We start from the raw sequence: 27752 nt of genomic DNA, 5'->3' as shown, positions 1-27752 counted from the left end.
ATTCCCAGATCCACCATGCACATCTCTAAAACATGTACAACTCTGCATAATGGAGCAGTGCTGCACTTCTTTTTTCCTTAAAGCCATAAATTTGTATTGAAAGAATTATGCAGAAAACCATGTAATTTAATACAATAAAAGCTGTAGCAAAGTACAAAAGATACTATAAAGCATCATTGTCATGATTAATTAGCACTCACCACAAAACCACAAAAAAATGTGGGTGCTTTTTGACAAACTAGTGTAAAGAGATGAAATTTTAACTTGCATTACAAAAATGCTTCTAAAAGCTTTCCTATATCCTATCTTGTCTTTAAAGAAATGTTAATACTGCTCAAGGAGACAATACCTGGTATCCAGCTCTTCTATACCTCCAAGTAGAACAATTCTGTCATGTGTAACTGTTTCAGAGACATGAACAAATTCCAGACAGCACTTGCTCCAAGTATGAGCTGTGGAGTATGATGCATCACAGCTCCAACTGAGTACATCTAGGTTTGCCTATTTCTATTTAACAAGTGACCTCTGATTTCCTGCACATCTTCTTTCAGCACAATTTGCCAATTTTCATTTTGCTACTGAATTTAAAACCATGCAGACATCATAAAAAACTGATGGCATCGCGTCGAGGTGGAATATTACTACAGAGAGTAGTGAACACAAAGCTCTCAGTCACTAGTAGCACCAAACAGGTAAAAGTTGACAAACAGCCTCTATGGGGCCATCTGTAGCTGTCCCTGTTGTAGGGCTGGTTTTGTGTTTCCCATACCAGGGGTCAGAGTAGCCACAGGGCCACCTGTTGATGAGTCCTGAAGGTGCTGGGGTAAAAAGAACAGACCAGCAGAGGTAAGTAACCCAAATCGTCATACCATAAGAATTATCAGCAAGTGAAAGATAGTAATATTCTAATTTCACTGCTCTTTGTATATGAAGAAAAGTGAACAGAGCAAGGCCCTGCTTCAGGACACCCTGAAGTCCTAAAGATCTTGCAATGTAAAAAGCTATTTAAGAAGAATGACTGTTGGCCTCCTCTCCTGCTTTCAGCTGGGACAGAGTTAACTTTCTTCTTAGTAGCTGGTATGGTGCTGTGTTTTGGATATAGGATAAGAATAATGCTGAGAATAATAACAACACACTCATGTTTTAGTTGGTACAGGGCAGTGCTAATGCTAAGCTACAAGGACTTTTAGCTTCTCACGCCACCCTGCCAGTGAGGAGGCTGGGGGAGCACAAGGAGCTGGGTGGAGACAGCACCAGGACAGCTGACCCAGACTGCCCAAAGGGATATTCCATATCATGTGGTGTCATGCCAAACAATAAAACTGGGGGGAAGTTAGCCAGAAGGAGAGGTAACAACTCCAGGACTGGTTGAACATCAGTCAGCATTGTGCATCACGTGCTTTGTATATTCTTTTGTCATTATTATCATCCCTTTATTTTCTGCCTTATTAAACTGTCTGTATCTCAACCCATGAGTTTTTACTTTATTTTTTTTCCAATTCTCTCCCCCCTCCCATTGTAGCAGTAGAAGGGGAGAGTAAATAAGTGGCTATGTGGTGCCTAGCTGCCTCCAGGAAAAAACACACTACCTTAGTTTATTTTCTGATATACCCACAAAGATTAGCATAAATCATAAGATTTCCTCTGCATAGTTTCTTTTTGTTTTTGTTTTAAATTCTGTTTGCAACTCAGAAAGTGGTGTATCTAATAAAATACTTAGACCACTGTCTGTCTTCTTGAGGTTTCATATACTGCTTTTTCCCATGAATACTTTAATATCCCAGTGTGTCTTCTCATAAGCCTCCTCATAAACCTTCACTTCAACAGTTAGCAGAAAACTACTCCAAAGTCAGATGCCTAAACACCTTTCAGCTTTCTAAATAAGTTTCAGGTAAGCTAGCGTTTTGGAGGAAAAGGCTTGAAGGGACTTCAAGAGGTCACCCTGTTCACCTGCCTGCTTCAGCTTGATGATGCTATTCCTAACACGTAGCATTTTAATCTGAAAGTAAAACTCTCCTGCTTCATAGCTTCCCAAGGAAATCTATTAGAGGACTTAACTGTCCTTGCCATTGGTAATTCTTCCCTGATGTACAGCACAAATTTCCCTTGCTGCAGTTTTTTCTAGTATCTTACCTAAATCTCCCTCAAGTCAGTTTGCACCTACTGCTTCTTGCCATCTTCCCACTTCACAGAAAGAACAGTTTGTTGCTCCTAAGGCAGAATTTTATCCACTGAAAACCCTTATCGGGCTAGTAGCCTCTTCTCTAAACTTAATAACCCAGTCTCTTCAGTACTCTTTTCTAGGTCAGGTCTTCTAACATTGCACTTATTCTCCTTGTTCTCCTGTGGATCAACTTAATTTGGCCTACATCTCTCTTCATGTGTAATTGCAGTTAAGCACCTAGACTTTGGAATACAATACAGCCTGTGGCATGTTAAAAAGAAACACATCCAGAATATAGTGATCTATCGTAAATACAATTTTTCACCTGACAAATTAACACAATCTTTTACTTTCCTTCTTACTGTCAAAAATAATAAATCACTCATAAGAAAACACGCATTAGCATAGCATCTGCTTTCAGAAAATATTTCAATACGTATTGATCCATTACATTATTTTTCTGATTATTTATATGTTAATTTGCTGTTTGGATATATTTCAAATACATTACTCATTCCTTTTCACAAAACTAACAACAATTAGTAGGAAGATCTATTGTTCTGACTAGCATTTCTTGTGAACTGATGTAGTGCCAAAGGTAAAATATAATGAATAGGCATTTTCATTAAACTGTGTTGGTTTTCTAGAACAGGCATGAAAAGCACATTTAGGCAAATAATCGGATTTTGTTATTAAACAGAATCTTCTATCACTACAGGTTTTAAGTGGCAAGAGGATATAATTTTTGAGCAAAATAAATCTTCACTAAAATCCAGACACTGGGTGTAATAGATCCCTGACTTGGACTTGTATGAATGTACAGTTGGCTGGCTATATGCAGCTAAGCCACTGATTCCAACTGGGACATCTAAATGCTACGACAAAACAAATATTGTTGTCATCATTAGTACAAAAACTTGTGTTGCTCCTTTTCTTCATATGATCACAAAAAAGCTGTTTTTAAATAGACATGAGAAAAGAGAAGTTTTACCTACATTTCTATTAGTGAACATTTTTATTAGTTGAAGACATTTACATGTATGGCTTCTTTTTAGCAATACTATATTAACTCAATACATGCTTTTTTTCAATGTCCCCTTCTAAATTCAGTTAAAGAAGTCTCAATGTGTACGTGTCTTGTTTTCATTCCAGCTTTATTTTTGATACAGTAAGAATACAAAGAGTATGCCTGCTTAGGAACAAGAAAAATAGATATTAGTCAACAGATCTAACAAGCAAGCACTTTTGTATGGTATGAATCACAGCAGTCTACAGTGCCGCCTTTAAGAATAGGTAGTGCTGATAAATACTGAGAAAGGTCAATAATTCCTCACTGGTGCTTTTGGGGCACAAAAACAAGCAGACATAAAAAGACTGCTGAAAATCTGTTACTAATTCCTTTTGTCAGGTTGCTCACTCAGGAAAAGTAGGGTTTTTATACCATCTATGGTGCATTGTGAAGACATACACATCTTTAATTTTCATCACTCAAAACCGGACTTTTTCAAAGCTACCTTCTATGGGTGGAAAACCTGTTAGACTCCCCCTCCTGGTATCTTCTCCTGGCACAGCAGATGCAAGATAGAAAACACTTCTCTCACCTCCCTGGAAAGAAAAATTTTGAGAACTTTTGTCTGCATAGCCCCCTTTTACTGCTACACTTCTCTAACTCTATCTTTAAAAAAAAAAAAAAACAAAAAACAAACAAAAAACAAACAAAAAAAAACTTGTCATGATACATGTCCACATTTTCTTTCCTTGTGCATCGTTTATTCAAACTTAGGGTTTTTTAGCAGTTGAATCTGTTTCCTGACTGAGAAGACAAACCTTCCACTTCTGCATTCTATGCTTCTGTCTAGCCTGATGTGCTTCTCTGATAATCTCATTCACATATGAGAATTCCCCTCCACAAACTGGAAAATAAATAAAATAATAATAAAAAAAAAAGGAGAAAAAAAAATACTACAGTATGCTAAAAGTAGCACAACCCCAAAAGCAGAAAACTTTGCAGCTGGGACAAACTGTCCTCAACTCGGGTTTACTATATATAGGTAACATATGCAGCACATCTGGTATGCAAGGTATCTGACTGTTTTGAGACACAGGTTAAGCATAAAAGGTCAAATAAAATAAATAAATAAATAAATAAATAAACAAACAAACAAACCCTCCACATAAATGGTAAATGCAAACTTTTTTCCCCACAGTCTTAAGACCAATGCTCTTTCTTTAATTATCTCAAGTAAGTCTTTTGTGTTTTAAAGCAGAAAGAAAAAGAAATCTTAAAGGGAATGTTATCTATCATAATAAATCATATTTAAATTGATTCCAAGAAAAATGTGAGACAGTCTCAAAAAAGTTTCAGAAGACTTTGGAAGACAAATCCTTTTATCACATGTTTTATATAGCAGTAAACATTAATTCTATCAACTATATAAAGCTATGAACAGAAGGTTATATGAACAGAAAGCCCAGAAAAAAATATCTAGGGTCAACAGACATTTTCAGATGTTAGCAGAGGGGTAGCGGAGTTGTTTGAGGTTATATATCTAAACAGAGTAATGATGCCTGAATGTTTTCAGTTGCAAAACAGAACTTTTTGTGTTCAGAACACACACACACAAAATGCATAAAATACTTTCTGCCATTTTTAAATCTGCAAAAAGTGTCAGATTAAAGAGAGTAATGTTAAGTAAAAACTGTAATCAAGTTACTCAAAACCATTATGAGTAAGAAACTCATTTTTAAAAGTAAATGCTTCAGTATTTTTGCTATTGTGACACTAATTCCTCTAAATGTTTTTGATAGATTAGTGCCGGTGAGAGTATAACCAACAATTGCAAAGTTATTCCTAAACCTGGAAAAAAAAGAGATAATTATAAAAGATGTACTAAAAAGATACCCTAATCCTACATGTAAGTATATACTAAATTTTCACAAGTAATACTAAAATTCTGTTTTATAACCACAATCATCTGTTTATAACAGAAGTATCAGAATTCTCCTTTCTCTACTTAACTACTTCAGTGTATCAACAGAAAATCACCCTATTTTACATGGCTTGCTCCAGAACATCCACACAGCGGATTAAGAATGTAGTTTTGAGCTCTGGATATTCCAATCCTCTATATTTTAAGTAAGATTCTTGATTCGGAATCCATGTTTCTGTGTAGTCCCACTGCAAACAGGGCTTACACACTCTAATGTCGTAAACCATTCAAAATATTAAATTGTCCTTGCTAGACAAGGTATTCCAGCCTCTTAATTAAGAATCACAGAATTTTAAAAAGCTTCTAAGTATATCATGGGCTGTAATGCACCCCGGCTGCAATATATCCTTATCCTTCTGAATTTACCCTCTAGCTGCACTGTTTTCCATGGTTTTCAAATACAAATTTAGAAACTGTATCCTTTACCTATCCCTATTACTGCTTGTGAAACCCTGTGATTTACCTATCCCCATTACTACTGCAACAGAATGGGGAACATGTGCTACTAGGTGAAAAGAGTTCTTGTCTGGGGGCAAAGAAGTTCCCACAATTAACGTGTGTAACATCAACTCAATGCTTTCCCTGTTCTCTTAGGGAAAAAAAAATGTTAAAGAAAAATAGATTATAAATCATTTAAAAGCAGGCTCGGGCATTGAAAGTAATTCCTTATTTTTAATTTTCAATGATGTATGCAAAAAAAGTTTTCAGTTTCAGTTTGTTTCAGTTTTCAACACCTCTTCATATGGACTGCAGCTGACTGGAGTATGTTAAACTGCTTTGCAAGATGATCAGACAGGCATGGGACTGCAATTATGTATCACAATACCCTTTTCTGGGTTCACAGCTCTATTCATCTTTTAGAAACACTGAAGGACAGATTGGGCACAAGAGAACGGATTAGCCACAGGACGACCTGCATTTCCACACAAAAGCCTAAGTGTGGAAAAATGGCATCCTGTGTCACCCATTCTTTACTTCCTGAAAACAAAACAAAACAAAAAAACATATTCATGAAAATAGACATTTAAAAAGCTCTTTCCCACTCATCTCAGAATAAGCATTCATTGTTTCTTACACCGTTTAAACTGCAGCAATGTAAGGCTACTACTAAACTGCCTCAACTCAAAAATATTAAAATATTAAAGAATGAAGGCATGTCTACTTAGAAAAAATGTAAGTTCAGCATAGAAACTAAAAAGAAAAATTAACACTGTTAAAATTCTCAGCTGATCATTGCAACACCCAATATCGTATCTATGAATGTGACTGAAGGAGGGATTTGGTTCTGGCTATAAGTTTTAGTTGGATGTCATGAAAGTTCAACACTCTGTACTCTGTAGCCATGCAGCATAACTGAAACTATAAAAATATCTTGTGTTAATAGGTGATAAGAGCATAATGTAATAGATAACATCGCTAGTTCTAAGCAAGTAAAAGAAAAAATAATACAGAAAAAGAAAAGTGGCAATTATTTTCAGATGTTGTAAGAAGTGAAGATTATGACAGTTTTCTATTAAGACCTACTTCTGGAAAAATAATAAGCAGTAAGTACCAAAAACAAACAAACAAACAAAAACATGCAAAAATGAGAAGAGTTTGTTAATGAATTAAGTCAGACTTTTAATTAATTTTACATGTCATTCTTCTTAAATCAATTGGCCTGCATACAAAAGAAATGCTTGCTGTATGAACTTGCACTGTGAAATCGTCTCAGGAGATATATGCTATCAACTAATCTGATCAGGCTAGGCAAACTGGTGGCTTACTTGTTTGTTGTTTGGGACTACAGGAAATTACCCTTCTGCACAAGAAATAATCAAATGAAAATGTCCAAGTATTTAACTTAGGAATTCGACCGCACAGCTGAGTTACAAACAATGAGCCCATGTAGTTCATTAGGCTCCGATGGGAAATTAATCTTTTTGTCAGGAAATCAACAGTCTAGCAACATTATGTGCAATGAGACACAGCATTCCTAAACCTTTTATAACATTTTAATGCAAAGGGATAACTCTGATATCAGAGAAAAATTCCAAATCTTGAAGTTGAGGTAAGAGCCATTTCACATGTTCTCTTTCTTTACACATACGTATTTAATAAATGAGACTTATAGTTAAATTGTTTCCTAGTCCTTTCCTTACACTTCTTTCCATTGCTTTCCTATTGAAAATAATCAAACAATTAAGTTTTAAAATAAAACAGATTTTTTTTTTTTTGCTTTGGTTAATTGTTTACAAAATACAGCTTAAGCTTAATCTATTTTTTCCTTCTTTTACATGCCTGCATTTAATTCTACTATGGCTAAAACTACCATTTTATTAGACATTTTTAAAGTTCTTTGTAAAGAAAAACTCAAGTTATACCACCTAGAGTTTCAGCCAATTCCACTAATTCAATGTCAAGATTGAAACTGCAGGGGGAAATACATACACTGCTGAAGTAATTACACAGAGGGGGTCAAAATGCTACTGTGGAGATCAGCACCCATCACAGAAAGGCTGACAACTAGTCTGATACATGCAATCTGTATTGACGGTAAGTATACAGTTCACGGTGTTAAACAAGGCAGGAGTATTTTGTTCACAAATATAAACAAACTGCTGAAATTAAGTTATCCAACATGTTTCAGACCTTCAGTTCTCTGTCTGCAGCCCACATGAAGAGTGGCTATGTAAAAAATGGAAGAGAAGTGATGTAAAACATGTTACAGTGTTTGGGGTATGGCCATGGTTTCTGCTTTTATATATTAACTTGGTAGCTTTCTACCCTTCGATGCAAGAAAAAATATTGTAAGTGAAACAAAATGCTTCTTCCTTTATGGATTGTTTATGATAATACAAGTCTCAAAATCAAGGAGTGAAAGACAGAAAAAAAAAAAAAAAGAAAGACAGAAAACAAAAAATAATGCAAATAACATCAACAAAATAGGCTGAAATGACTGGCCACATTTCTTTCTGCAAAAATCTCCTCAAAATGAGTCATTTGATTAGATAGAAATATATAAAAACACTAGTCCTAGCATTTTAAAAGAATGTTAAATAAGTGAATATGTGGGAGGCATTACACACAATGCAATTAAAGCATGGGTAGGTTTCTTAAAGGAGAAATCTCTAGCACTGTCAATATCCAGAGATAACACTTCTTAATTAACCAAAGCGGGCAAATCAGTGTTTATTTTTTTCAGAAAAGATCTGTGCAAATGTACAGTCTGGTGTTATTTCTCGGCCTGACACTAAATTAACACCAGCAGTGATCCTTCAGTGCTTGCAAGGTTGTCGCTTTGCCCAGTCTTGAGTGAAACTTTGTCCCAGTCACATAAAAGTTTTTGGTTTTTTTCCACGCTTTGCGCAGCCAGCACTCTGAACTCAGCCGGGCTCCTTCTTCCGGCAGCTAGCATCCCAGCTACACTACAGTGCTAAAAACGAATAAAAACTCCCACATTTTTGTATTATGTTTGTTAACACTGCTTAAAGAACAGCAGTGGTCTCTCTCATACACCACCCAATACAAATACATCTCTCAGGACTTACACTTGAGTCTCAGACCAGTTTGCTTTACAAACAAGGGAGGGAATATTACATCAGGAATAATAATAATAATGATAATAATAATTTCCTGATGAAGGAAAAAAATAAGAAAAAAATATACACATAGGAGGGATACTACCCAAGAAAATTCCTCTATCCATTTAGTCAAATGCCTTTTTTCCCCACACAATCCATGCAGAAAACAAAAAACAAAACAAAACAAAACAAAAAGGCCCACCACATAATCCAAACTGTTCTCGCCAGTAAATTGTCATAATAATTTTCTGACCGCAAGGTGGAAAAAAAACGGGAGCCTTGAAAGCATGCAAAGGCCTCTTCTAGTTTTGGGGCAGCAAGGAGGAGAAGGAAGATGCTGAATGCCCAGGATTTGCTCTGCCCTGCCCTTTCCATAGAACTTTAGTGCCATCTATTGAAAATTTACTGAATAAGGAAGAGGGAAAGGATGCCTATTGATTTGGTATAAAAATAAGACGTTTACTTGTTAAGGGTTTTTTGGTTTATTAATACTCCCATGATGACTACTGTTCTGTGGTCATCTGACAGCAACAAATATTTTCTATACACTAGACATGCCCCATAAAGAAATAAGACGTTGGCTAAAACACAGAATACAAGCATCACACACATTATATATATATGCATTTACCGAGAATTTAAGTCTAAAGCTACCTATTTTCTAAAGGAACAAACATGAGAAGGCTTTAAACGGAAAGGAAAAAAAAAAATAAAAAGAAAAGAAAAAGCGTGGAAGCACTGCTGTAAATAGAACATACTGGAAACAGTAAAAATAATTAAGGCACCTCGCACAGACCGTAGTATTAAAGCACAGGGTATGTAGACATGCAGATATAATTACCTTCTTTAAGAAACTGTGAGTGGATGACAAATATAAGAAAACAGCAGATCGCTGCTCCTGCTAGTGCCCATAAAGCTTTCAAGAGCTGCATCTCGGGTCTGAAACTCAGTAAATACCCAGAAAGTCACACAATGAATTTCCACAGCGATGCATCAACGCTTTTTTTTTTTTTTTTCTCCCCCCCCTTTCCGTGCGCCAGGCGCGGCGGCTGCCGGCGGGGACCCAACAACGCTCCCGAGCAGGGGCGGGCGAGCCCGGGGGCTGCGGAGGAGGGGCCGGGGGGCTTCACACCTCCTCGCCAAGCCAGCGGGCGCGGGGCTCCATGAATCAGCGCTGCGGCTCCGCGCCCAGCCGAGCCGAGCCGAGCCGTGCCGAGCCGTGCCGGGGGCAGGGGCTGCGCAACAGCGCCCGCGGGGCCGCCGCCGCCGCCGCCACCACCGCCCGCTTCAGGGGGCGCCGCCGCCGGGGGGCGCGGGGCGTGCGGGGGCCGGGCCCACCCCGCCGAGGCTCCGCGGGGGCCGCTGCGGCATCGCCGGGCTGCGGGAGCCGCTCGTTCGCTGCCGGCTCCTTCCTTCGTCGGGCCGCCGCCGCCGCTCGCTGCCACGGCTCCGGGAGGAGGGAGAGGGAGGGGACGGGGGGGAGCGGGGGGAGGGAGGGATTTCTCTTCGCTGCAACTTCTCCCCGGCTGGCGGCAATTTGTTGCACCCCCCCCCCCCCCCCTCCTTTTCCTCCTCCTCCTCCCGGCTCGGAGATCCTCTCTGCTCGAGGGGGGGCTGGCCTCACAGCCCGCCCTCCCCGCTGGGGAGAGCCGGCCTCCGCCGAGGCTCGCACCTCCTCGCCGCCGGCCTCCCCGAGGGCTCCCCCTCAGCCCCCCGGCCGCCACCAGCCCCTCGCCCGCGGGACCCGACCCCGTCCCGGTGCCGCTCGCCGGGCTACGGCGATCGCAGCCTCCAGCTCGGTGCCTCCGCCGCAGCAAGAAGGCAAATGAAAGAATGCCATCAATCACCCCTCTCCCTGCAAAAATAATAATAACAAAAAGCCAACGCTGGGGGTTTTGCTGCCGCTTTCCCCCCTCCAGCGGAAAGCTGTGGAGGTGCTGCGGGTTGTGCGCGGCCGCGGAGCCCTCCCGATTTCGTGTCCCCCCCTCCCGGCCGGCCGGGGCTGGCGGGGGCGAAGGGGGAAGCGGAGGAGGAGCAGGATGGGGCTGGAGGCGGCGGCGGCAGTGCCGGGGGGGGTCCCCTCTCGCCCCCCGCCGCCGGGGAGCTCCAAGTTGGGGCGCCTCACGGGGCCGGCCAAAAAGCGGGTGCACGGCGGCGGCCGGAGCCTCAGCGGCTGGGATAGACACAAGAGCGCGTCCATAGCTCCGAAGACGGAAAGAAACCAAGTAGAGGGATGCTTGTGAGAGAAGTCTTAGCATTGCTTCCGTGCCTCTTTGGTGAAATGTTTCCCTTTCTGTTCTTTTATTATTATTATTATTATTATTTTTGTAAAGCTCATTATTTAAATATTTTCTTAATTTTTAGAAAGGGGTTTCAAGAGGCTTGGAAGGACAGATTAATAAAATATCAGTGTTTTTGTTGGGCAAATGTTTCCTTCGTTGTAATATGATGATTTGTGTTGCGTTCCTCCCTGTGTATTTTGCTCTTTCACTGGTAGCACAGGGAAATGTTAAAAGCAGCTATCTTTTGAATTTTAAACTTCACACAAATCCCTATAAACCCATTTATTGCATTTACTGTATTTGAAGATTACAGCAATGCAATGTTAAAGCAATGTCATAGCTACACTAGAGATATTCCAATGTAAATCTTTCATTCTGAAACATACCCTTTGGTAAGAAATTGGCCATGCTTGGGCTCAGTTCAAGTTGGGTTTTGTTTGTTTATTTGTCTTCTGCATGAAAGGGAAAAGTGTCAAACAGCTAAAGAAAATACACATATTTTATACTTAAGCAATCAGAAAAAAAAAAAAAAGAAAAAAGAAAAACAACCTCACAAGCCACACTGAAATGGTATCATTTTTTTTAAAGTCCACAGATAAGTGGATTTTAAAGGTGTCTCAAACTTAAGAGTTTATGCAGTCCAGGATAAGCACCATGTATAAACTTAGCAGTTTGAACTGCTAAGTTTAGAGAGAAACCCTATGACGAATTTTACATACCGCTTTCCTAGAAGCACGTGGAGATATGCTGCCAGTGGGTCAAAATCTCTTGCTTGCTCCTTTGAGGTTCAAGATGACAGTGCTGCTCCCATGTACTTTGATTTTAAGCTAGTCTTACTTGGAGCTTCTGAATTAGATGAATACTCCTGGGCTTTAGTGGGCTTTGGATCAGACCCTTTCATATAAGTAAGGCATAAGAATGAGGCACTGTGCTTCTTGGCCACAGGGGAGTCACTCGACATGCACACTAGTGTAAGTGGGAGCAAAATCTGGTTCATCGCTCGCACCGTACAGAGATAGTTAGTCTCATAGCAACAAGGGATTCCAGAAGACTTCCCATTTGGGAGGACAGTGGTACCTGGCAACGATGCTCACTGTACTAAATATGGTTCACTGTGGTTTTTGTATTTTCTTAATTGACTTGGACCTTTCAAAGGTGGTGAGTTCTATTCAAAAACAGCCACCTTCAATATCTTGACTTGTCACATGGATAAAGATTTATAAAATATTAAAGATATCTCAAGTTACCAACATGGACTTCTCTTGAAGACTTCTGAATAAATTCCCTTGACAAAAATGCCCCGTTATCTTTCAGCCTATTAAGATTTGAACCCCCAGCTAATACAATAACACCCATGCAACAGTTTCTAAGCTGCTTAGGCTAAGAGAGATTTATAGAACTAACTCACTTCGTATTTCCAGGTTTTTGCCAAAGCTCTGACCCCATGTGTCTCCAGTAATATAGAGGGGCAAAGGGCTATGGTCTCAGCAGTAGCTTCTGCCTGGAATCCCCTCCACAGGAACTTCTCCACTTGTGTTTTAATGTTAAAGAGAGATGTGGAGCACCTGAAAGCTCCTTCATACAGGTAAAAGATGGCGATGGCATTAGAAGACATTTCCAACACAGTGCATGGTTGGAAAAAGTAGTAAGGAAAGCATTTTCCTGATGGCCAAGGAGCAAAAGTAAATGTGTTTGAGATATGAGTTCTTTCCAGTTCCTATGGGAAAGCAGCACAACAAATAAGTGCATCATTTCCAAGTGTATGTTCTCTTTTGGAAACACAGCTCATTTGTTCCTTTTACTGAAACTTCTGTCTAGTTCAACAGAATTACTAAAACTGGAACTCTGCAGTGAAGACAGCAGCCTTTGCTCAATTCTGTAGTTTTAAAAATATTTTTGTACTCTGTATTTAGTTCTGTGGGGAAAAAAAAAAAACAACAAACCAAACCAAGCCAAAACAAAACAAGACAAACTATAAAACTTTAAAAGATCTATTCTTCAGTACCAAGATATTTTATAAATAAGATGCTGAAGTTCCTGAAATGTGACCATGTCCAGATTGTGTTCCATACCACTGTAACTAAGTCTCTAGTACTTTTAGTTGTGTTGAATGTTTCTTGCATGATTATTTTATTACTGTTCATGCAACAAACCCCAAAATTATGCATGTCCAATGCAGATCTAAATGCAGTTGCACAAGAGATGATGTTAGCCCATTCTCACTAATGAATTTGGAATCTACCACTGGCTTTGAAGAACATACGCATGCATGCATGCACACACACACACACACACAAAAAAAAAAAAAAGCAGGCAATATCCATTATTAGCCTATCTAGCCAAACCTTTGCTGATGCCCACTGGATTTCATTTTTGTTACTTTTGAGTTACTCAGGCAATAGTCTGTCACCAGCCACTTGAGGCGATTATTCCAGCCCAGCGGTTCTCTCAGCTGGGATATTTCTCCTAAGTTACATGTAAGTTTAACATTTTATTTTGTTGAAATTCACCCAATTTATCTCTCACATATGCCTGAAGTGGCATTATAAATCCTTTCCCATTTTGAATCTACTCAAAATAGATGATATATTGAATATACAGAAATGAATACAGATGGATATATTTCCACCAATTATCTTTTGCAGCTTTTAAATATTTTTCCCCCGCTGCTCTCTGCATACCAACAGCTGGTTCACATTTCTTTGCATCTGGGCTAGTCACAACTGCAGCAGTCCTCCAAATACCATCGCTGATCTTCAGCTGATGCTGGGCAATGCCACTGAAGTAGAAATTTATCTCTGAAGAGACTCTGTTAATCTCTGGTTTGTGATGTGATATAGCTGCACCAGGAATTACGAACACATATCCATCTTACCATCTCCTTCCATGAACACCTAAAAATTTTGCTTTATTTTTCTTCACTCACCTAATTAGCTGATGTGTTAATGTCTGTAATGATTTTTTGACAGACCAAACCCTGCTTCCTGCTCTTTCTCCTAATTGCAGATTCATAAAAGGGATAATGCAGCAAGGATATTTTAGAATAACCAATGTGCAATTTCTTTGCTGTAGTGCCTAATTTCTGCCTAATATTTCTGATATGTCTTTTAAAAATATCTTTGCATTTCCTTTAGCTTTCCAATTATATTATTTTGCTGTTCTTGCCTTCTTCCCACCATCTTACTGACTTTCACTTCAGGTATGATTATATTCCACTCTTCTATTTATAGAGAAAGAACTGCGCTAGCAGCCTGTGTCCTGTGGACAGTTGCCCATAGGGAACTCTTTGCACTTTCTCCCACTTAGCAGTTACCAGTTGATAATTGCTTTTGGCCACTGCTGCTAAAGGCTTTATATGAGCTGGCTAAGATGTGAAAGGCTTTGTAAGACCACTGCCATCCCCTGACCCCCTGGTAAGTTCCCCAACACCACAAATTAGAAATGACATGATATGCCAGTCGCAGGTACTATGGATAGTACGTTACCGTCCTCCGCCATCCATGTGGTACTCATGGACCATCTTCCTTGTATCTGCTCATCAAGCAATCTCCCTTTATATCATTCAAAGCTTTAAACAGCTCACTTCTGTAATGCTGATTTTGTACTCTTTCATTTCACCTTACACACACAACCTGTTACAGGGAGCACCTAGCTTTCTAGTAGCTGCTCTGACACATTTAACAGCACAATTATAGATGACTTAGTAACCACCCATTGACTAAAAATAACCTAGCAACTGAAGACACACTTAGGTATTTATACTTAGATATCCCAGAGGAACCCTTCACAGCTCTTGGAGCTGGGGAAAACATATGTATCTCACCAAATGCAGCAGGCTAGGAATCCTCAGGGGTGGGGGCGAGGGGATATAAGGGGAAGAGATAACATTGCACAGCTGAAAGATTTTCCAGACAACACTCTGCCAGCTAATCCAACTCTTTTCCAACTAGCTCTGCAATTAAAGTTTCCTACTGAGAACAATGACAGCATTATGACCTGGGGAATTTCTGACGTAAAAAAAAACTAACACATTTGGGACTACAAAATTTAGAGCCTTACAAATTCAGTTCCTACACTGATGGTAATTGCAACCAGTACGTATCCATAGGATCTAGTGCCAGTATGCGTATAAGAGAATACGTGAGCTGTCATGAATGAGATGCCACTGAGGAGGGAGCTAGGACAGCGTATCCTGTGTGAGGAACCTGCAATGCTGAAACTCTTTTGCCTTCCAGAGCACGGAATTGTTTTTATGTGAGAGGTACCAAGTTTTCACTCCGGCTCTTCAGGAAGAAATATATTAAAGTCTGAAGAGAGAGGCAAATACTTAAAGGCAGTCCTCTAAACGATGTGATTTCATTTCTGTGATACATGATTATATATGCTATGTCTGCCTGTGGATAGTTTCATATATTTGGGGGGGGAGGGGGGGAGAGAGAGTCTGTATTAAATTGACAGAACCACATGTCCTAATGGAGAACTTGTAATATTATATTGTCTGCCTGCCCTTCCTTTCTTGCTTCCATTTTTTTTTTTCTTTCTGTTTTGTTTATGGCCTTCATGTACTTGAAATGCTTTCAAAACACTTTCATTTGTCTACAAAGTCCTGAATAGGCAGCAACTTACATTCAGGAGAACTACTAATTTCAAAGAGGAAGTCTACAAAGTCTCAAGGGTCTTTCTACCTGATTCCAGTTGTAAGATATTGAAATAATTCAGAGAGTACATAACTATTGGAACTCAGAGTTAAGACTGATGGATAAGGCATAGTCTTGAATGTTCCAGTGACTGTAGGGCTACAGTAAACACTGAAATTGAGAAGGCTTATCCTTGTATTTTCACTTTTTATATTTTAAAATTGACTGCATTTTTTAACAATTCCCTACTCAAACTAAAATAATATATTTGTTTACTATATATATACATTACAAAAAAGATGTGTATTAGAACCACAATTATTAAACACATTAATTTAATTAATTAATTTATGGTCCATAGTATCCAGCATCACTTCTTGAGGGTCTAGCCTCATACACACAATTGAAAGGCTGTTATGTTCAGTGAGTTAATTCCTCATGAGACCTGTAAGCCATGCAGAATAAGTATGTAAGTCATGTATGTCAAGTTATAGCAAACTTCTATAGAATAGCCAACAGTACAGTATAGTAGTGCTGTATGGAAAAGTTAAAAAGTTAACTTTCTGGTGTTTCCCCTCACCTAAATGGAGATAGTAAAAATAATAATAATAATAAAAAAAAATCCAAATACAACAGGAACAATACTATACAAACTCAACCTCACTGGCAACTTGGCCAATAAGCTCTATGACCTAAGTAAGGTAAAGCTCTAACCAGAGAACTTTACTTTTTATTTAGCTCAAAACATGCATATCACAAACACTGATCAGGAGCCAGAGTCACAATGGAAACTTTTAATTACTGATTCTTACTGTGGTCAGTATGAAAGGGAGCTGCAGCAAAAATGGAACATATCTAGAACAAACAAGGCACCTCCAGAGTTAGATAAAACATGTTCTGAACATACAAGGAAGAGACAACAACTGTCTTCACTGTTTTAGCATGTTGGTGGATATTAGTGAGAGAAGAGGCAATCTTTGGTTGCAAATAAACTAGTGGAGGGGAAACAAATATTTCTCAGACAAATGTGCTGATGCTTTAAAAATATTCAAAACCTCAGATAGACATTTAAATATTGTCACATGCACAAAATGAACAATTATTACATTTTATGTATAAATTAAAATGGGTTTACCACTATGGCACTCTTGTTTTAAGCCTGAAAACTCTCATGTTTTCAAAAAATTTATACCTGCATCAGACTGTGACATTAAAAGGAACACAGAATATTATACATTAAGTTTCTTCTGGGTCTGTTTTAAGGAGTTCATTTCAAAATCTCGAATAAGTAAAGGCAAAATTAGAAAACAAACTTCTTTTTATTCTGAAATATAAACCAATAATATTGCAAGCCATTCATGTATAATATAGTCTACTAGCTCTTGACAGTACAAAAAAAAAAAAAAAAGTATTAGCCAGTCTTTAGATATTCTTAGATATGTCCAGATAACACTAAAGAGTGTAAGCCATACTTTGTTCAGTAGGATGAAAATGGATTACTGCAAGCTAATATGAGATTTATTACTGGACTCTGTGCTATGAGGAATTAACACACTGGAAGCCCTATCAATGTACACCTGGGGTGGGATAATGGTAGGAAAAGCATATTTTCCTACCTTCTGCTGCATGTGGAACCTACTTACTACTTGTTTACTTGCACTTTTTTGTAGATTTTTTTTTTTCTATTTGCCAGACACATCAGACAATCTATAGCTTACTACGGTTAATGAAGTGGCCACTGTATAGCAGGATTTGACTTTTCTGTGTGTGTGAAAAGCATGTTTATAAAGGGTAATATCCTTTTTGATATCATTTTGGATTATGCTGTTCTAATAGGAACCCTTTTTCTGTATGTTTACATTGTTTACAAATAGAGACAATTACTACATGAAATGGAGCATCTAAGATTTTGGCAAAAAAATACCAACAAAACTGCACCCTTACTATACCAGGCAGAATTATCTTTGTCTAATTGCAACTTCAGCTACTGGCAGCACACAGCGTGAACTAACTTCAGTAAAAAACCTGCAGACACTGTAACTGCTTCAGTCAGATTTCAGAAGGATAAAACATTACAAAGAGCATTAAACAAACATTGTAAGAGGTGGAACATGTATTTCTACAGCAGAATATGAATTCTCTGGGCATTGATTATCCTTAAATTAAGAAGGAGAGGAGTGGGCCATGGACCTGTCTTTCTGCCAGCTCCTGGGATATTTTAGCATCACATCTGTGCTGGACTGTCCTGATCTTCATACTTATCAGTGGGCTTTTGAAGAAGACACAGAAAGCTTTCTCTGATTTCTTCACATCATGCACACTCACTGGAAGGTCTAACACCTCATGCCTATACAGCCTTCATTGTGCAAGGGTTGATCTTGAAACAGATAGTTGCCTGTGTCTGTATCTGAAGGGGCAGATGATTCATCACAACTAATTGCTCATGACTGAACAAGAGTCTGTAAGGTAACACGTACAGAGTAGGGATGATCAGAGATTACAGCATGAATATAAACTGAAGTCTTATATTAGCATATTGGTTAAGCCATGCCCACAGAAACAGATAGCTTTGACCTTAAAATCACAGCAAAAATTTGAGTAGTTTTCTTCACTGCTATGCTAATATTATATAATATTGCATTAATATAATATTATACATTGAATGGCTACTATAGAAAAAAGTAGACACATTATAAGTTGGTAATGATGACAATATTTTTATGTATGAATTACTATATAGAGATACATACTGTATTTCATTTTTGAAAATACTTTACATATATATATGTATTTAATAGTGCTTATTTGGTTTTGTTTAACACTTCAGAGGAAATGGGTATAATCTACTCTGTCATTAATACATAAAATAATAGGTCAGTAACACATTTATAAACTATATGCTCTTGATCCATGCCATAGTGCTTTCAGAATGTGTCAACACTCAGTGATTTCCTTACCCAGCTCAAAAGCATCTTGGAAGCACCCCGGGCAATGTCTCATATACAGCCATTGAGGGTTATCCGCTCCAAAATAGCTGTTATAATCTGAATGGAAGAATCATAAATGATTCAATTGAAATCACTTCTTGCAAAAGGAAATGAACATAGAATAAACTACAACATTAGGGGGTCTAACAGCCCACACACCTGAAGATTTAGAATTGAAGACTTTAGAGTTTCCCCTTATAATCAGCCTGCTGTATGTAATGGCTACTTTCAGTTGCTGAGAACAGTACTCATAAAACTGACCTTCACTGATTTTAGAGGAACTTTTAGTAATCATTTCAAATATAAGTTAACGAAGCACTTACCCAACTGCATCTGACATGACAGAAACCAGGTGAGTCTCTCTCTTTCCCACCTCCCTCTCCCTCCCTTCTTTGAAAAAGGCTAAGTATTCATATCTTCCCTATAAAGGAAATACAGTATAGTGCATAGCACTTATCTAGCCTTCATAGTAAAACCCAGCCATATGAAATAAAAAATTAAACTATAGTGCCACCAAATGTTGGATCCAAAATCAGCTTGCTTTCCAGGTTTTTGTTTGTTTGTTTGTTTATGAAGAAACTATGTCAGGAAAAAAAAATCTCCAGAAAATTAATAGAATTCCATAAAATCAGAACAGAAACTCCCCAGCCACATGACAATTACTTGCAGAAAAGAAGGAATAGCTAAAGACAGTATAATAAACTAGGATAATTGTTATGGTTACAAGGAGGATTTTAGATGTTTTTAGATGTATTTTAAATGCCAGCTACTTTGAGTATTCTCTTTGCTTACATGTAACAGATTTTTTTCTTCCACTAGATAACACTAGTTTTTAAAATAAGCGTGATTTCTTCATAATTACTTTAGAAGAATACAGAAAAGATACAAGAAGCAAGTACTTTATGTAGTAAACTGAAATATCAGGTAGTATGAGCAACATAACATCTACTTGTATATTGAGTATTGCCTGAGGGTTTAAGGTCACCAAGGAGATGAGGAAGGGAGAAGTTATTCTGTTGATGAAAACTTGCAACTGGCATCAATCCTAAAGACATACCTGGGTATGAAGCTGTTTATTCATAAAGTTATCCTATCAAAGTGGACAGAATCAGCATATGAGCCAATAACCTCCTACTGTGAGAAATCACAACAATTTACTTTGCCGTAAGGAAAAGTTTCTTCCCTTTTCCAGAGTATATGCTCTGCTGCTTCATATATAGAAACATAGCCTCAATAAGTTATCAGAATTTTGTAAGGCAGTCATTAAAATCTAGTAATGCAACTGTAATAGTCTGAGTAGATTTAAATGTTTTCTTTTCCTTTTTCAGATATACTGCTGAAGATGTGTATCTTCTTTTTGACAGGCACAACACAAGATGAAAAAAAAATAACAAAAGTTTAAATTTTCAACTGTTTCTGGTGGTCATCTTTTTAATTGGCTATCAGAACTGAGTTTTGTAAACTGTCATCTCTTGTTTTGTACACTGTTTTTTTCTATTTATATTAGTCGTTATCATGCCAATTATTTTTGTGTGGCGCACACAGTGTATCAAAGAGGATTAGTCTGATACAATATATAAAACATTCTGCATTTTTTAAAGAAGATAACTAATCCTTTGAATTGTATATATATTTTTTCTTAATATTTTGGTAGAAATTTTATTGTCGTTGCCATATGAAAATATATTCACGGAGGAAATTTTTAGTAACCAAGGACTTAAATAATGTCTAATAAACACAAACATGAGTAAGCTTTACATATGTTTTATGTAAAGCAACGAGCAGAAAATAATATCTCATTAATGATGTTTCCTCTTCTTATCTTTACTGATACTTTTTATTCAGTCCTGCATCAAGGATTACAAAATCAGGAATTCTGATTAAGAATCCCCAAACACTGGTCTTGCATCTACTGACAGACTGAAAAGAGAGATGGCTGTACTGAATCTTTAGCTAAGCCCAGAAAACAACACATGAGGTTGGGAGCAGACTGATGGCAGTGAAACCAAGTTAAGATTATGAGTTTCTACCTGTATCTCCATTTATAATAACTTTGTACAATGCTGGAATATTGTACCTTACTTCCTTCTTTCATTTGTAGTTCTTCTGTCCAGTGTAGTATATTTTACATATGTGTATAGGATATGAGGATAATACCAACCCCATTCAATTCCCAATCCTAATTGACAGAAAATAAATAAATAAATAAATAAATAAATAAATAGTGCAGTTCTGTCCTAGTGCATTGCTAAGAACGTCTGACCATAGTTTAAAAACAATACTCATCCTGAGAAGCCATTGCCTTCCACTATCGGGAATAATAATACGGGAACTTTGTTAAAAAGCAATCCTACTCAGTACATATTCAAACAACAAATTGTGCATGAATGGACTTTGCAAACTGTAAATTAATAACAAGCAATCCCATGAGCCCCAGAATAAATTAGTTCAATTTTCATATAAGTTTACATTTTTTAATTTACTGCAAGCTCTGATTTTTCACAACTATCCAGCTGAAGACCATGTTGATTCTCTAGATTTAACACAGAAATAGAGAACACAATGTCTGTTCCCAGCATCGGGGCATTTATAGGGTCTCTATCTTCCAATGATCATGCATTTTCAGAAACTTTTGCAATTGAAGTATATGATACCTTTGTCTCTCTGAGAAATTTCATTAGACTCAGGGCTCAAAAGTAAAAAGTTTTACACAGATACACAACATATACTTTGTTTCCTGAGCTTCAGAACTGTAGAGTTCCACTTTCCTCAAGGAATGCTAAGACTCATTCAGATACTTTACTTCCATAATTTATCTGCCACTAGTTTCTATGAATGAAAACAAAACAAAACAAAACTCTTTATGAAGCCTGCAGTGTCTGCTCTCTTAGATTGGAAACCTCTCACCAACAAGTTCTCCATGAGGGTCTTGGGAATATTTAATATTTATTTATTCATTTTTTTTCCTCCTTGGTGCTAGTGCTCTGAGCCCCATATTCAGATTTTAATACCATACAGCACTCAGCCAGGCAAATTATCAAATCAAATTACAGTGGCTCACCAATTTATCTCCCATCAGCTCTAAAGCAATACCTTGTTAACTTGCTATAACTACGTTGTGCATCTGAACTGAGCACATGTGAGTGAAGGTTATTTCAGAAAGAAAGGACAGACTGAAAGAGCAGCTTATTTCCACAAGGAAAAAAATAGGTTAGACATTTGAGCAAACTGTTTAACTTTAAAGGCAATTAGGCAATGGAATGACTTGCCTGAGGAGGTAGTTTAGACAATGTAATGAGAAGTGCTTAAAATAGAATAAACTATTTGTGAGACAGATACAGATGTAAATAATCCTCCATGTTTTGAACTAGATGAATCACGAAAGGTATCTTTTCTATTCAAATGTCTGAGTATAAAAATTCTATTCTTTTTCCTTGGGAACAGCTTTCAAACTTATGACTGTTCCCACCTGTTCTGAATACTAAAGTGAAACCACACTCCAAAATGCAGTTTAACCTCACTGTATCATTATAAAGTAGATTTATTCATAATAAGCATCGATGAAAAACTTCCAGCAAAAAAGTCCTTAGTCAGGAAGATGCACACTGTTGCAAAAATGGATTGTTTCTCTAAGTGCTTATATGGCCCCATCTCTATAATATCCAAGCGCCTTACAAACATTAATGAATGTATTCTCACAACACCCCTGGGAGATAGAGATAGTACTATTAGCTAATGCACAAAGAGTAGCTTGTCCAAAGTCACACAGAAAGTCTGTGACACAGCCAAGACTCAAAACTGTGATTTCCTGCCCACTGCCGTAACCATGACTATATTCGCCGTCCATATACAGCATTTCAAAATATGTTACATATAACCTCAGATCCTTACACAATAAGCCTCTCTGTTCAGCTGTAGATTCAACTGCTGACTTATTAAATAAGAATAACTTTGTTTATCGGGAAGCTTCATTACAGCAATAAATTTGCAGGTTACTGAAACAATGACAGTTATATGGGCCATAACTGCTTCTAATACAGGAGAGCAGTAAAAGAGAATTTCCTGATCATAACATCCAGAAGAGAAGGCGTCATATCCAGAACAAGATTTTGATACAAAAATATTTTTCTTCAGATGATGTAAAATGTTACATTATACAGAGGGGTTATAAAACAAAGACAAAACAAACAAACAAACAAGCAAACAAACAAACAACAAAAAAACAAATACACAGGCTAGCTATATTCCTTACACAGTTCCTTTTGAATAAAATATTTCTGTAATAAGAGATATATGCTATTTTCAGTTTTAATGAGGTCAGATCTAGAAGGACAACTGCATTTAGTGTTTTTACCCCACAATACCAACGATCAGAATTTGGCTTATAAATTATTAGAATCAAGTAAATATATGAATTAGTAGAAAGCACTCAATATCGAGGTTTTTCATCATATTATGGGATCGTTTTTTAGTCATTTAGGGGTTCAACATTTTAATGAATTTGCAGACCTCATCAAATGACAACATGATTCTTCTAAATCAGGAACACAGCACGCTGTTTTTCATTTTGGCAGGGGAGAAGCATAGTCATTGCACTTTTCCTCAAATGCTGAACATTTAAAAATGAGAAAATATTGTACAACTGCATAAATAATGGAAAAAGGTATGAAGGTATAGTGGATCACAAAGTGAGTAATGATTCAAAAATACAATGTTGTTGCCACAAAGTGAAGTATAATTTTAAATTCATTGACAGAAACGAGCAATATCTCCTCAACTTCATTCCTGAAGTTCCACAACAGCACTTTTTCAGTTTGTGGCTTCATGTTTTAAGAAAGATGTAGATAAATTAGATCTGTTTTTAATTAGAACTACCAATATAGCAGAGGGGATTTACATCAGATGCTAATTGAAAACAGCCTAGCTATCAGGACGGTTAAATGATGGCACAGATTATCATTGATAGGGAATCCGTATATCAACATGCATGATTTTTTTTTTCAGAACAAGTTAAATAAATATCCATTTGGGGTAATCCTAATTCTCATAAGAGACTGGACTCTGTCCTGAGACCAATTCCAGTCATATATATATTTTACTGTAAAAATGGTAGAAACAGACATTCAGATCACCTGTTCTCAAAGAAGCCCATTCCAGAATCCTTCATTCCCTCCTTTCCTTCTCTCTTTCTGTTACTGGGATCTCTTATTGGGATTACATTCCCAGTAGACAAAGAAATCATAGTCTGACCACAGCCAAATTTATCAGACAGCACTGAATTCATTCAAAAATCACACTGACAAGAAGTGCTTACCTTTGGCAGCCCAGTGTTGCCCCAGGGAAGGGGCTATAGGCTGGGTTTCTAGGCTCCCCTCTGGTTTACTACACAGTCACTGATCTAGAGAACAGCAAGCAGTTATCATACCTTCATTAAAGGACCAGAAAACTGCAACAACTGGATAACTTTGACTAAATTTTATTACTACTGAGTAACAGGAGGAAAAATAAATAAATAAATAAATAAACTATGCATTAACAAAATTATTAGATTAGAAAAACAGACATTCTTGTTATTAGAAAGCTTAGGCGCCCATTTAGGTTGCATGAGTTGCTTTTAATTTTCTCTGATTCTCCCAACACTAGAGTAAGGATTTTTTGCCCGTTCCTGTAAGCCGCCTGTTTATGTTTGCAACTGAAAAACAAAATAATAATAATAAAAAAAAAGTATTATGATTCAATAAGATGGTTCTGTTTCAAAAAAACAAAACAAAGGACAGATGAAAGATAACAAAATGGTGTCCTGTATGACCATCACTTTGTCTCCTTATACAGTGTCTGTCTGGGATGGAGTTAGCTTTCCCTGCAGCAGCCCATACAGCTATGCTCTGCACTTGTAGCTGGAACAGCACTAGTATTGCATCAGTGTTGAGCAATATTGGCACAGCATCAGGACTTCCTCTCCCCCCCCTTCCTCCTCCACCCAGAGCTGGGGGTGGGCAAGAAGTGAGGAAGGAACATCACCAGGGCAGCTGGCCTAAACCAACCAAAGGGATATTCCATACCATATGATGTCACAATCAGCAATATAAGGTGGAAAAAGAAAGGAGAGGGGTGGGGTGGGCTCTCATTGTGAAAACATCTGTCCCTCTAAACAACCGCTACATGCATTGAGGCCCTGCTTCAAGGACATTGTCAAGTATCACTCATTGGTGGGAAGTAGAGAATATTTTTTTTCCTCTGCACTTCCACACAACCTTTGCTTTGTTTTTTCCCCTTTTCCCCTTCCCCTTTTCCTTTTAGTTAAATTATTTAATTAATAATAATTTCCCTTAATAATTATTTTTCCTTTAATTAAATTATCTTTATCCCAACCTGTGAGTTGTTTCTTTGCTTTTCTTCTTCCCCTTCTCTTCTGAGAAGGTGAGCAGGTGAGAGCAGTTGTGATGGGGTTCATCTATCCAGCAAGGTAAAACCACCACACTCCTTTCACTTCTTTTGAGGCTGTTGAAACAAAGACTAGCTAGATAACTGAAACTGCATCCAACTAGAGGAGTACTAGGATTAAGTAATTCCTAGTTCCTGGTAGGAGGCAGTGTTTAGAGAGCAAAATAGGACTGGAGGAACTGTTCCTAAGGAAGAGGTAAAAGAAGACTTAGGCCTGGAGCATCCTCTTGAAGATATAACTTCTCCAGGGCAGCTTTGTGAAAATGAGATCAGGCCATATTATCCAGTTAGAACAGGTTTCTGTATTCCTCAGACTACTTTGTCCCCATTGGGGAAAAACATTCAGCCATTTGAAAGTACACGAATCACAGAATCACAGAATTGTAGGGGTTGGAAGGGACCTTAAGAGATCATCAAAAGCCATAAGGATTTCAACAAGTATTTTCACAATGTAGTTAGTGTTCTAAGTATGGTCTCTTTTACAAGCAATTTGTATTCACTGGAATACAGTTTATTTGAATGGTTATATTTATGTGCAGTTCAGGAGTTACCGTATAAAGGATTCATCAAAGAAAATGCAGTTTGGCAAGTCCAGAAGAACATGCATGAAGCAAAGACCTCACTCAAGGATAAAATAAACCTTTGACTAGAACATGGAGGAGCCTTCAGGATGCTTTTCAGAAAAGCTAGAAAGAAAGACTAATGAAGCTAAAAGCAGGTACCAGAGAGCTCTCTTACAAGATGTTAGTAAGGGCACTCTGCTGAGAAGTTAGTGGCGTGCCAGACAAACACTAATGAAGAAAGCCACAGGAATCCCATACTGGTAACTGAAAGTTAAGTTGCTAAAATATGAACATAGGGAAGGAACTAAGCAAGCTGTAGGAGTTCCAACTATGTGTGATGGTATAGAAAATAGCTTTTCCTGTTCCTCATAGGAAAATCATATAAAGAGAAGGAGTCTTAGAATTGTATCAGTTAAAATGGATGGTTCCACTTAAAATGGACAACCACTATCCACATAACCAGCAAAACCATTATCCACATAACCAACTCAGTAAACAAAAACATCATAAAATGTTACTTAACATGGTCATGAGCAGCACTGTGCTTATTTTAACAGACACTAAAAGATTGCCTGTAACAACTAGGTTAACATCTTAGAGAATGGCACAACCAAAGCAAATTCATTCACTTGTGATTTGTCTGCATTAATCATCTTGAGTTTGGCAAAGGAATTCTAAAAGACCGTCTTCTAAAAGGAGTGTCAGCAGTTTGTGCGTGCTTGACTATGGAAGAGTATACAGTCTTTCTCACTTTGGCAGAAAACAACAAAAACTATAGTCCATTGAAAGAAGAAAATCTGGGGAATTACTGGTAGTTATCACATAGAAACTCAAAGTGAAAACATGAGACTGCCCAGGTAGCTTCATTTCACCAGGAAACAATTTCACAGAATCATAGAATCACAGAACTGTTGAGGTTAGAAGGAATCTCTGGAGATCATCTAGTCCAAACTCCCTGCTTAGAGTAGTATACTCCAGAGAACACAAAAGCGTAAGACGTGTAATTATTTCATTTAGAAGGTCATAATTACACCATGTGAAAAGCAACATAGTATTAAAAATATTTCAATAGTTAATCCTTAATAAATAGTAGCATCAGCAGAAGAGTAACTATCATTACAGAATTTCAAATATACAAGGCCAAATTTTGTTCTCAAATCTGTTTTTGTACTAGCTCCTCTTGAAGCTCAAGTGAGGGTCAGCCTATGTAGGGGACCAGGTCACAGAAGGTGTGATAGATAATTAATTTAAACATATTCAGGACAAATTGAGCTGACATTGAACATGCTGTGAGCCATTTAAAGCCACAGAGAATTAGTGGCTTTTTAGTAGGATAGATGAGAATTCTTTCTGACCCTGCCAATCAAAAAAATCGTTTCTGGTTATTATTTGGATAATTTTCTATCATAACAATAAGGATATCCACATATTTTGGGTGTGAAACTACTGAATATAGCCTTTATTATCTAGAGTATTTCATGTTTACCTTTAGAGCAAAGTTTGTTTGTTTGTCTTCAGCAAAAAGATCATGAAAAGTGAAAAGATCAATAAGATTTTAAAAAGTTTGCTCAATATATCAGAGATGAAATTCCTAATGACTGAGTAACTGGGTTAAGGAGAATTAGAGCAAAGTGTTAATTGCCTCATTATAATTCTGCTGGTTTGCTTTTGTTCGATTAAAGCTTAGTAGTTTGAACTTTTCATCACTATTGAGTAACATAACAGACTAAAATCATATTGCATGACATCCTAAAGTGAGGGATTTGCAGAGAAGGTGAGGGAAGGATTAACACACCATGTCATAAAGTAATGCAACAAATGGGGGAATAAAAAATAAACAAACCAAATGAAAATAAATAAATAAAATATTTATTTATTTATTTATTTGTCTCCTAAGTGTTAAAGCAGGAACATTTAAAGGAAGTGCTTAATCACAGTCCTTCTGAAGTACAGATCTTTATGACCTCAGAGGTTGTAGTATATTCCATAAGGAAGAATAACACTAAGAACACTACACTTTTTCTTTATAATCAGTAATATTTACTACAAATGTACTTTTAAAAACCTCTAATGGATCATTTCTATATGATCGTTATATTCTCATCATTTCTATACCCCTTGT

The 27752-nt window shown here is 37.5% G+C and overlaps 1 protein-coding gene across 7 annotated transcripts in view; it reads right to left on the bottom strand.

Annotated features, from left to right (window-relative positions):
- Window positions 1-27752, bottom strand: part of TAFA5 (TAFA chemokine like family member 5) — a 437142-nt gene that overhangs the window by 316214 nt on the left and 93176 nt on the right. For 5 of the 7 annotated variants that reach the window (XR_011806601.1, XR_011806604.1, XR_011806609.1 and 2 more), the window contains exon 2: window positions 18594-18680. The exons of 1 other annotated variant lie outside the window; for it this stretch is intronic. Coding sequence is in view for 2 of the 6 variants with exons in the window: in XM_072032955.1 (XP_071889056.1) it covers window positions 18594-18680 (87 nt within the window). In the remaining 4 variants the exon portion in view is untranslated. Of the gene's footprint in view, window positions 1-9558; window positions 10198-18593; window positions 18681-27752 lie in introns of those variants that run through there. One more of the 7 variants, XR_003497612.3, reaches the window with a different exon arrangement.

This window comes from Anas platyrhynchos, chromosome 1, assembly GCF_047663525.1.
Source record: "Anas platyrhynchos isolate ZD024472 breed Pekin duck chromosome 1, IASCAAS_PekinDuck_T2T, whole genome shotgun sequence".
In the NCBI taxonomy this organism is placed as follows: domain Eukaryota; kingdom Metazoa; phylum Chordata; class Aves; order Anseriformes; family Anatidae; genus Anas; species Anas platyrhynchos.
Note: the sequence above shows the minus strand (reverse complement) of the source record. Positions and strands in the feature narration are given on the sequence as shown.